Source organism: Trachemys scripta, chromosome 1 (genome assembly GCF_013100865.1).
Source record: "Trachemys scripta elegans isolate TJP31775 chromosome 1, CAS_Tse_1.0, whole genome shotgun sequence".
In the NCBI taxonomy this organism is placed as follows: Eukaryota; Metazoa; Chordata; order Testudines; family Emydidae; genus Trachemys; species Trachemys scripta.
This window is the reverse complement of record NC_048298.1, coordinates 209,886,206-209,898,943: the sequence shown is the minus strand read 5'-3', so window position 1 is coordinate 209,898,943 and position 12,738 is coordinate 209,886,206. Positions and strand designations below refer to the sequence as shown.

The 12,738-nt window shown below is 40.7% G+C and overlaps 1 protein-coding gene across 1 annotated transcript in view; it reads right to left on the bottom strand.

The window, feature by feature from the left end:
• SH3KBP1 (SH3 domain containing kinase binding protein 1) overlaps positions 1–12,738 on the bottom strand; it is a gene marked incomplete in the record, with an annotated part of 339,832 nt that overhangs the window by 127,525 nt on the left and 199,569 nt on the right. The window contains 1 exon segment of the mRNA XM_034755713.1: positions 2,364–2,560. Within this exon segment, the coding sequence (XP_034611604.1) occupies positions 2,364–2,560 (197 nt within the window).

Sequence of the window (12,738 nt, the reverse complement as noted above, 5' to 3'; positions counted from 1 at the left end):
ACAGAAGAAGGATGGTCTTGTAATTAAGACACCAGGCTAAGACTCTAAGGATTTTGGATTAAATTCCTGGCTATGTCGCAGACCTCCTGTCTGACCTTAGACAAATCACTTTTCAGTTCCCCATCTGCAAAATAGGGATAATGATACTTCCTGCCCAGTAAAAGGTGGACTGAGACCTTCTCTCATTTCACAAAAGCCATTTAATATCTACCAGATGGGACACCTCAAATTTGACCATATTAGATGAGTGACTAAAAGGTGAACAGGTCTATATCCTATTTTATACAGAGCCCATTTACCAAAACTGTCTGTATCTTTACAGAAAACTATCATACGTAGGCTTAGCAGAATTAAATTTTTTAAATATAATATTGAAGGATAATATCAAAATTTATTTTTAAGCTTATTATTTTTAAATTTTCTCAGTTGTGGAACATTGCGGGATGGGGTGTCAGACAATTATTTAATGACTGTAGACACTGAAATAAAAAAAGCTTTATAACCATTAGAACAGTCAATACCCACATATCAAAATATGCAAAGTAAATATCCTTAAATAAAAAAGTTCTAAAGCAGCATTTTTTTTTTAACTTTACCAATCTGTACATTTCAATTATCATTGATGGAAATACTTTTTTTTGTTGGTTTGTGTGTGCATGGAAATCAAAGTTTACCAACATTCACAGATAAAAATAGAATTCTCCCAAGCCTAATCATATGGTATTTGCAGAGCACTGCAGTTTGTCAATTCCAAGCCATCTGAATCAGATGTGGATAATTGAATATTGAATACCTCTACAGTTCTGGTTAAGGTCCATATGTGCATCATTCACAGGTGAATGTGTATATAGTAATCATAAACAAACACTATTTAACATGCAAATACTGACTGTGCATCTAGCTCATCAGAATATCTGCATGCACTCAGAGTAGTAGCTGTATTAGTCTTTATCAGCAAAAACAACGAGGAGTCCTTGTGGCACCTTAGAGACTAACCAATTTATTTGGGGATAAACTTTCGTGGACTAGAACCCACTTCATCGGTCCATGCATCTGAGGAAGTAGGTTCTAACCCACGAAAGCTTATGCCCAAATAAATTTGTTAGTCTCTAAGGTGCCACAAAGACTCCTCATTGTTTCTTTACCTATATACCTGCTGGAAATGAACTACTAAACATATACATTTTCTAATGTAATAGGAAAAGTTTATGGCCCCAGACCAGGACAGCACTTAACTACATGCTTCATTTTAAGCAGAAGCTTAAATCCTATTGACTACAAGTGTTTTTCTAAAGAAAGATGCTTTCTTGAATTGGGGCCTACACGAATCCAGTCCTAAGCAGCTATCACTATCAACCTTTCATTATCCCATTCTGGTGGTAGTAACAACCTCTTTCAACATTTTAAAACAGCACATATAAATGTTTACATTGCAGAAGAACCTAATTTGAATTTTACCAAAGATAAGCAGAATTCCAAGCATGCATAAGTCTATCAAAACCAAGCCTCACTTATCAGATTATCCATACACATTAGATAAATATAATTGCTTATAAAGGTGAGGGGAAGGATTTTGTGCCCTATGGTACATACTTCATTATATACAGAAGGCATGAAAAAAAAAACTAAAAAGCTTCCCCCCTCTCCCCTGCTGCTTATTAGAAATATTAAGTCTTGTCTTCTTGTGTCTCTGATTCTCCTTGGAGACTAGAGAATGAAGGGACCTCTCTGAGGGCTCAACTGAAAGGGTGAAGGTGTTTGAATCTTTAACAAAGAGTTTTCCCCCCAAAACGTTAATTGGGATCTTCTTTATATATCACACAAACAAAAGAATAGCAACAATTTGCACCCTCTGCAGGTTCCCAATAAAAAGTTTGCCCAATGCATTTTTTTAAATGAATATCCAAAGAACCAAGTTAAAAGTTAAATTCTGTAGGTACTTTTTGACGTTTCCTTTTTGACAGCCTGATGGTGGTACAGTGACTTTATGCTGCCATGTTACTTTACATAAGAACTGGGCATTATTATTATTTGTGGTGTCATATGGGTAACCACAGCTCTAATACAGACTCTGAAGTCTTGTTCCCTGCACTGGTAGTTATTTAGAACAAAGACCAGTGGGTGGAGGTGTGAGCACAGGAATAAAACCTTCACTGAAATAACATTCTTCCAGGCAATTAAGTAGATGGGTTATTACCAACTTCACAGGAATCTATTTTCCTGCACTTGGCACAACAGATGACAAAAGGACTCAGTCAAAGTAAGGAATAGGAAAGAAACCATAAAGCTGTCAGTTCTACCTTATCATAAAGTTGAGTACTTTGGGGATGACAACCATGACAGAATTAAGTTACAATATGTACCTTTTCTACTGGTGGAAAGTCATTTTCTACTTCTATTGACCTTGGTCGTAGCTTTATTGGTTTGTCTTTGAAGATATCTCCAAAACCAATCCCCTTGACCTTTTTGGGTTGGATTGCTGCTGCTCCATTGGCTCCTTCTGATTTTGTGCTGCTTGAGTCACCACCATCACTCTCAGAGCCCGTAGCATCTCTTAAACCTGCCAGAAAAGGCAGAAGGGGGGAAAGAAACGTTAGATATGGAGCTTGACAATATTTTAAAAACAGAAAACGGTGGTCAAAGCAAATAGCAGCTTCCCCCACCCCCAAATCATAGGTAAAGTGGGTGTCCTATCTTTGTGCCAAGTATTCATTCTAAGTTTTTTTTTATGTCATCATTTTCCCATACCTCTTAGAACTTCTCTCAAACCACAAAACACACACACACACACACACACACACACACACACACACACACTTCCAATATCAAAACATTATCCCTGAAGGCCACTGCTATACATCAAAATATCCTTCTTCCCTAGACACAGATCACTCAAAAGAGAGTCTAAGAAATTAGAATTAATTTCAGTTCTAGTTCAGCTATCATACTTATGGCACTTAAAATTCCGGAGTCAGACCAGATATACTGTACTTTAAATCTGTATGACTCATGTCAAGCCAATTTTGCAATTAGTATCTAAAGATACATTACCTAAAGGGAAAATATAAAGCTAAAAGCTGTTTAAACAAATTTGCAATCAAATATGTGGCATAATATTATCCCTGCTGAAGAATTACATCTCTCTGTAGATTAGACAGCCTTGTAAGAAAAGCACACATGCACACCCTCCTCTAGGAATATAATAAATCAAAATTGACATTCCAATTTGCTTTACCAGTCTCAATGAACAGGAAAATCCAGGCTTACTTGAAAATTTCCTTTATTCAAGTAATAAGGTCCACAGTTCTATTACAATGAGTATTTTAATTTCAGTCTGCATGTAGTTCAAGGGCAGAACCAAAACGGTCAGTAGGGAAGTGTCAGCATAGGCAGATGACACACCGCACTATCTATCCTTCCTCACACACAACCACACCACTACCATCAAGACAGCCCAGTACTTGGATGAAAGCAGCTCTTGGATAAAGAAGAGCCGTCTAAAGCTGAACCTGAGCAAGACAGCGATGATGCTGGTGCGCAGAGGAGAGTATTCTGAAGAGCTTCGAGCCTCAGTGCAGTTTCCGTTGGTAGAAGATACACACCCACAGTTGGTCAATTCAGTCCGTAGCTTAGGAGTACTCTTGGATTCCTCGCTAACACTGAGCTCTCACATAGTAGCATCTGCATGTAATGCTTTCCATCTCTGCTTGGCTAGGAAACTCCATCCCATCCTGGTGGATGAACACCTGGTCTTTGTCACCTGTCAGATGGACTACAGCAATGTGATATACTTGGGCATGAAGCCTTCAGCACTTAGGAAAATCCACTGGTGCAGAATGCTGCAGCGCATCTCCTCTGCAACACAGGCTACCATGAACATATTAAACCTGTCCTCCACTCTCTCCCCTTTGAATTTCTAATCAAGTTCAAGGTCACAGTTTTTATCTTCAAGTCACTCCCTGGCCTGGGCTCAAGGTATCTAAAAGATCATCTATAAAGCTCTGGGGTGAAGAGTGCTTGACAACTACATTCCTCTGGCACAACAGAACTCTCAACAATAAGAGTAAAGCTCATCTGTGTGGGAGACAGAATGTTCTCCAGGGATGTTCTGAGACTGTGGAGTGATCTCTCCCAGGAATTAAGGACCATCACAAACACCACTGCTTTCCACTCCAAATGCAAGGCACATTTCTTTCACCTTGCCTTCTCTGACATAAACACATAGCAAAAGATACACTGATATTAAAAAAAAAAATACCTTACCAAACCTAGACACTCCACCGCACACGCTTTGGGGAGAGAATAAGAGACCAAACATGTGACAGCTGTGTAGTCACACTGCTAATTGCACTACTGGAAGACACTCAGATACTAGGGTGACGAGCGTGGTATAAAACCCAATAGAGAATAGACTTGAATGCCCTGCCTCTTGAAGTTCTCTCCAGTTGAGGAAACTTCCACAACCAGGATAACTCAAATCTACTTTCCTAAATTACAGATCATGTTAAATACACTTTGAGGAAAAACACAACAAAGTATTCTACTGCAGATCAAATTCTACCTAATGACAATAAACCCAAATCCTTGGATGTCGATTTCCATCTCTATTCTGAATGATCATTTGTCTTCAGGGCAGCTGGATATGTGGACCTTATTAAAGAAAGGAAATTTTCAGGTAAGCATGGATACATTTCCCCATTTTTCTTAGTGCTAATTAAAATGGGTTTTCATAGTACGGTGCCTCCAGGATAGGAAGCAGGATCATCTCTTAAATATAGATATCCAAAACCAAGTAGATTATATATCTCCTCCATCTTCCCCTGGATACCAAGGCATGGAGAAGACTTCTTCCAAAACAAAGGGAATGGCATTAGCTGACACTGGATGACCAATATGGTGAATGAATGGCAGACTAACACATCTTATTACAGGAGATATGACTATTCTGCCCTGCGATTGCCAGTTCTCCTAAGGACTGGATGGTGACACAACTAAAGCAGGGCTATTTTTTTGAGTTTACTTAAGGAATGAATGCTATGACAATTGTGAGGACTACTGGGCTGAAATTTAAATACAATATTGGGTCTCATAGAAAGCCCCAAATTTCAAATTAAAAAACCCTCATCTGATTGGCGATAGTAGCCATTGGGAGGCCTGCTCTAATGGATAGGAAATATGGTGACAGTTTCTGCAGAGGTTCCATTTGGGTAGTGAGGTAAGGAGCAGGATGAGGTTACAAGGTTATGCTCTATGACCTTGTGAGGTTGGAATAAGGTTGATGCCTTAAGGAAACATTAAATATTGGGATATATATAAAGTTTCCTTTTTTTGAACATACTGCTAACATTATACTACAGAGACCTGACCTGTATGTGGGACACTCATATTCCCATATTAAGGTCCTCCTGGAGGAACTTGAAGTTATGTTTCACTGATTTAACATGATAGTTAAGCTTTGCACCATCTCGCAGAGTAAGTTTTATTTGCTGACTTCTCTCGCTTGAGGTCCATGGGAGCAAAAATCACTTCCTCCAACTATTCATTTTGCAGCTGTCTGGTCGGATCCTTTGTGAGAAGGACACCTCCAAAAATCCACTGCTAGGTTAATCAACCTGGAGAGCCAAACTCTCTTCAGCCAGAAACGCATAAACAGTATCACTACTGTTCTTATCTTCTCTATTGTCCTGGGAAGCTGTGGAAAAGGCAAGAAAGCATAGCAAGGACTTTGCGTGACATCACTCACCACCTCCTCCCATGTGTCCAGACACAGAGAGGCACTTTATTTACTGTTTCCAGGTGCAAAGCAGTTGATCACCAGCTGACCAAACTGACTGATGATGTGAGAGAGATTATTGGGTTTAGAAGCTGGTAAGGTGCTGGTTTGTCCCCAGACCTTGAAGGACTCACTGCCATACCCAGAGTCTCTTTCCAGGCACAGTTTTATGTTCCAAACACAGGCAAAACAAAAACAGTTCATTGGTGCACCCTGGATTATAGCACCTCAATCTTTCCTGCTTCAGGGCCTACTGCAGGATTCTTCTTTGCTCTTTTCACAGAGCACTGCCTCCCAGCTTTCTCCCTGGAAGCCATCCTCCCTTCTCCCCGCCACCCCTGTTGATTCCCATTGCCTTCCCTCTTGGCACTGTAGAAACCAGGGACCTTCCTGTTGCTCCTCTTTCCTTACTGACAGCCTGGCTCTTCATAGCCCCAGATGCTGCTGCCCCCCCCTTAATTGACCAACCGGGACACCTGTTCTAGCACAGGGGAGCTGGACCTGCTTCATTGAAAGGGGCCAGCCACCCTGTGACAGAGGCACTCTGATAATCCAAGTTCTGCCATGTAAATCTTGGTGTTCATCTCCCCTTTGGTGGGGAGTGCACCTAGAGACAGGAGACTTTGTTCTGCCAAGAACAAGCAAATTTCTCTCCGAGGTAGGGCTGAATGTGTTCTTGCTAGTCATTATGAAAACCGTATTGGACACACTGACTGTCATCACTAGAACAGGTCTGTTATTCATGGAAGAAGCCACGCGCTCAGACCTCAATTAATTATAGTGTTCCAGCTGGTGGATGCTGTACCCTCTTTTTCTGGTGCCCATTCCCTGAACTGAATTAGGAAGGTCCCCTAAAAAATAAATTAATCTGATTCTCTAAATTCACTAGCTATGAGAGCAGATAACATACAATTGGAGCTAGATCTTTGCAAATGGATAAGATAGGGTAAGATGCAGTGACAGTACCCGGAATTACTGGATATAGGTATCATATGAACTCATTGAACATGCCTGTGTATGAGATCAGAATTCCCATAGGCTCCGATAAAAATTGGATTTTTGTTTCTGTGACACCACTTGTTTTCCATTAGGGGCAATCTTCATCTTCTGTAACATTTTTCTGAGATGAGACCCCTGTATCTGATAGCATTCCTCCTCATCCCAGGTCTGTTATTGACTTTCCAGGCACAATGTGTTTGTCCCAAAAACAAGATACTCCAGGAACTGTGTCACTCAACTTTTCTCTGTACAGAATCCAGATCAGAAAAATTGTCTGGGAAGAGATAAGTGAATTTCCTTCTTCCCTAAAGCCAATATTATTTCTACCATAACGCCGGAGAGACACTCTGGGAGCACATATAACATCAAATGGTAATGACTGAAATTGGGAAAAAATAAAAGGCTGCCATTCATCTGCAAATCGTAAGAATTGTCTAAGGATGGTTAAATGGGAATGTTTTGAAGACAAACCTCTATTAAGAGCTTCCTAGGGTACTCCCATGGACGCTGCCAGTGACCGTATTTGATCAAAGCTACAGGTACTGTTGCTTCAAAACTGAGAGAACCTAGCACTACTCAGGGGTCTATCTCCGGAAAGAGCTGATTGGGAGACCTTCAGATAGCTCTGGGGCAATGGAGGGCAACTACAGACCCTACGCTTGTTCTAGATGCCTGACAAAAAAGTATTCTTTCCTGTTGTACTTCATGGACTGCTTCAAGTTGCCATATGATTTGTACTCCCTTCTATAACGTGTGTCCGGAGTCAGGATTGTCAGTCGAATTTTCTGATTACTATGTGGCCACAGGTAAAAATCTCCCCCAGTTAGAAACACTGAGTCCCTGACCACCAGGGAAAATAGCTACTTTATTTTCAATAAGGAAGGAGCAGAAGACACAGGCCTTTCCTTTTGCTTCGGACTTTTCTTTGCCTGGCTCTATCCTTGAAGCCCATAGGTGCACCAGCTGCTGCCAACGCCTTAGAAGGGGAAGCAGAACTAAGGGGACAATCTCCCCCAAAATCAAATGCAGCCTTTGGGACACAGTTGGGAATTAAACAAACACATCATGGAACTGAATGGTTAGTCTAAAAATCTGAAATAAAGTTTGGCATTTTTCTCAGAAAAGCTCTGCTGCAAGGAGGGGTGGCTAAAAAACTGAAGCGAGTGCCAGGAGGCAGGGCGTTCCCCCTCTGACAGCCACTAATAGCTCTGGTTCTGCACACTATTAACATTCACCTGTTGAAACTGGGAGAGGAGCAGCAGCAAGAAGTTAAATTTCCCAAACCTGACTCTAGGAAGCTAGACCTTTGTCTACTATCTATGAGAAGGTAGGGGACTGCAGACATACATAAAATGGTATAAACATGTTCACAGCCCTAATGTGTTAAGACAATTTAGTACTCATACAGGTAAGAATTTAACAACACTATCTCTAGAGGCAGCTCAGATCTAATTCTTTCTCAGAAAACCACAGCTGTGTCAAGGCATTTCAAGACTTGACCTATAACACTCTTGCTATTTGTCTGAAGTCTCCCTAGAGCAAACTCTCCAAATTGTGCCAAACTATAGTGGATTTAAGATTAGCACAAATGGGGATTAGAAGGACCACCAGATTTAATTCACTAACAAACAATATTCCCAGAGTTGTGCTGGCATCAGTCCAGGATTCTGGAACACAAAGATATATTCAGACTTGATAATGGGTTGTGTAAGCTCAAAATGTAAATTTTATCACAGCTGTTTATTTTTGTTTTAACTCTATTCAAAACACAGGAAAAATAATTGTTTCTAAATGTAAATAAGTGAAAAGGCCAAAAAGAAAACGCATTTTCAAGCTTCAAAGAAAATTCTCTTTTAATGTATTGTTTAGCAATTTCATTTTTATTCTTTGTTCTGTACTGCTACTCTTTATTTCATGGTATTGGCAAAATCCCCAAACGTAACTGTGGCAGAATGTTTCCGCCCTGCCTCCCCGATGCCCTCTAAGCTTTACCAGACCGAGTGGTATAAAGATCAGCTGTTCAGAGGCAAACACCTGAGACAGCTAAGAGATTTTCCTAATTTGGTCTGGCATCCAGAGAGAAATGCTGTCAGCTGTGTTTAATGGGATAAAGGGGAAAACTGTGTAAATGGAGCTTGTTTCTCACCCTCATTGACTTTTAAGGAAGATAGGAAGAGAGGGGAGAAGTATATTCTTCCCCTCTAGCAGAGATTGGCAGCATGGGATTGTGGAACTCTTGGCTGGTGAATTTTCATGGGATGGGTGGTTCCATTGTGACAGCCAGATGATTATCTTGTCAAGAAGTGAAGCAGGAAGGGTCCTTCCTTCCTTCCAACTGGCAAGCAGGAGAGAGCAGGCACACAGCGCGCGTGCACACACACACACACACACACACACACACACACCCCACCATGATTTTTTTGTTTGTTTTTTTTTGTGTGTGTGCACCAGCACTCATCTTTGGCCTTGTTTTCTGTGAATATCCTGTGTTTCTCTGATGCTAGGTTCATGCTGCCTCTCAGTAGTATTAAAAAAAAGGAAAAGCAGTTTATGTGAAACTTTGATTTAAAATATTGGTTCAGAACACAGTTATGATTATAAATACACATTTTGAAAAACAAACACATGCTTTATAACCAGAGCAAAATAGTAATTAAAAAAGCTTCTGCTGCAGTATACAGAACATACAAATTGAAAATGTAGTCTATCCTCAGCATTACTCATTCATTTATTTATTATCATCAGATATATTCCTTCAGGAGATGTAATTTTGTAATCCAAACATTGTCATTTCCTTTCAGCATGTTCATTTTCCTTAGCACAATGATTCTTGCTATGTGACAAGCAGCCCCGAATTCTTTATGCCTTAGCAAGAAATCATGCAGGGTAAAGGGGAGTGGTTTCCTGCACCACAGAGCAGCATGCATTAGACGTGCAGTGTGAGCACAACTCTGAATTCTCTTTAGCATGAATTTTGAGCCGTCAATATTGAAGCTGGTGGCTTTTTTCCATTCCCTATAAACGGTCACAGAGTATTCTCACAATTTCATTTTAGACTGGTTTTACTGTGCTTCTGCCTGCTGCCTTCTTGATTTTTGATATATTCATCCCCCTTGTTCTGAGTGGCTGCAGGAACACATTGCTTACACTACATGAAGGGACTTGTAACAACCACAATCATACAGTATTTCTTCCTGACAGCCATAAAAAATGGTCTATTATGAGCCTGATAAAACATTTTCTGCGGGTGGGTTCTTGAATCTTTGGAAGGATTTTTTATGCATTTCTCCCTCTCCACCACTGTTTTTTTCCCTTTCTCCATCTGCACATTTGTTTTCGAGACAATATTTCTCAGTATGCTAATTCTTATTCAGGAAAATTGTGCCTTACGAAATTTTAGCACTGTTGTTTCCTCAAATGTTACTTTACATTGTAGCATCTGTGTATTAGTTATATTTTCTCTTTAGTAAGTAAATACTGTAAGCAAGTTAAGAGACATTGGAGAGAAATGGAAAAGGTTAAACCTCTCCTTAAATTTGCTAAAATTCATGATTTTTTTAAAAACTGTGTGCATTAACTTTGTTCATATGATGAGATATTTCAATAGTATTCATATTACAAATAGGTAATGAATCATGTATTGCTTTCTTTGAACTCTGACCAGCAATAGTTACTCAAGGACTAGAAAATATTTTTTTTTTCCTTTTAAAAATGTGTAAACTGGTGGAAGAGTAGAAAGCACAGAAGAAAAATTACTCACTGGTAATTCTGTTTGTAGCAATGCTGTCTTCTTCTATCACACTAAACAGCAGCTATTACTGACAGCATTATTGCTCCACCTATCAAGGCAAAGTATCTGTCCATCAAGGCATTAAATACGTGCCAATCTGTCCACTTCCTTCAGTTACAGCACTTCCAGAGGAAAAGAAAGGAAAAGAGAGAGAGGGAGAAATTAAGATGGTAAAAATAAAACAATTCCAAGCAGTATTCTCTGAGGAGGCACAGGAGGAACGTAGGATGGGAGAAGAGAGAACGGCGATATACAAAATTACTGGTGAGTAATTTTCCTTTGTCGTATATCCCTCTTCAACCATCCTACCCAGCAGCAGCAATTTCCCCAGCATGCTAGAGTTGGGCTTACTGTATAGTGGAGCTGGTCATACCTCAGGGCCAAAAAGTGATGTCAGCAGATGAGGAGAGATCCAAAGATAATGCTGAACATAAATGCAAGGAGATGATCTTACAAATTTCAGTGGCAGTGTCTCAGTCCTTGGGGCTCAAAAAGTGCTGCTGCACCCTAACTGAATGGCATTTAACAATTTTAGGACATGGTAATTTAGCCTGGTCATAGGCTAACAGAAAACAATTTTTAATCCACTATATTCATGTCCCCCTTTTATTATGACTTTAAAAACAAAATGAGCAACTCTTGATTTTCATAAAATCTTGAATACAATGGAGAGGTAAAAAATTCTGAGCTTGCCTGAAGGCCTGGGAATAAAGTTTCCTCTGCTGTGAAAGTGGCAATCAAGACACGTTTTAGGAAGAATAGTGAGTTCCTTAACATATCCGTGTGAATTTACTTTTGAAATTAATTCATGGAGAAGTCAAAGAACTGTCCTATTTTCAAGTAAGATTTCAGGAACAGGAGAGAAATAATAATAAAACTCAAATCCTTCATTCCGTGGGCTATCGTGACTACAATTAAATAGGCTTTCTTAAATGAAAATATCTTTGTGGAGATGTCCAAAGGGTTTGAAAATGGAGGAATGAGCATCTGAAGAATCAAAAGAACACTTTGTCTAAAACCAAAAGCCATTGGGTAGGATATGAGAGGAGGCAGATTTAGCACAACCTCAGTACGGCCACTCTGGAAGAGAGAAAGTAAAAGTCAGTATAGAGGAGGAGTCTTGTCTGCAAGATGAGCTGCTTAGAGAAATAGGCGGGAGAATGATGAAATACCCCCTTTGGGCACCGAATCACAAGAGGGCATCTCTGAAAGCACTTGGGAGACCAGATTCTTGCCTTGTCTCAACCTGCCTAAAGAGGCTTATCTGTAGGAACCTCTTTTCAGCTTTCTAGCTTCAAATCCACAAATGGATAGCCACAGAGGCCATGGATCTGCCTGTAAGTCTAACATTGTCAAAAGCAGCATCACAGAGATAGGAAGTTGCATGGGAAGAATCTGAAAGAATACAGAAGACCTCACAACTAAATACCAGAGAAGGGGCCACCAAGGAAGAAGGCAGAGGAACCACAGACCAAGTGGATTGCACCAGCTGGGTTGAGAGCATTTTTGAAACATGAATGGGAAAGAGGAGCCACAAAAAGAAATGAATGCCTGCAAACGGACAGCCCATGAAGCCACTGCTGAGGAGACAGCACCCTCTTTTGGGAGCTGAGCACCAGCAGCTGCACTGATCCAGGAAGAAGGGGGAATGGTAAAAGCTCCAGTCACTAAAAAACCAACTGTGGTGGATGAGAGGCAGCAGAGCAGGGGACTACTGCTCCAGCAGACTCGGAGCGTAAGAGGGAGTGTCCACTGACAAAGGAAGTACCTGGTCCAAAGTCTCTGGGAGGCGGGAGAGCAGCAACCCACAGCTATGTGGACGGGCAGAGTAAGGGTGGGGAAAGATGAAGACCAGGGAGCATTGTCCTGTGCAGACAGCTGCATTGGAGGGAAGCACATGCCAAGCTAAACATGAGACCTCTGCGTAGGGCCCAAGTACTGACCACTTGTTTCTCTAGAGTCAGAGAGTGACAGTGGACAAGCCCAAGGGGTTGTCGTGGTGATACTTGATCTCTGACTGCTAGAGTTCTGCATGAGAGAGCAGTTTGTGAGAAGCCGGGGATTTCTGTCTTCCTTTCCTCCTCTCTTCTCTGCCCATCTGTGTCTGACTTTCATCTTCGTATTTTCTGCCTTATTCTGACAGCTAGAGTTGCAGTGGGAGGAGAAAAAGAAAGGA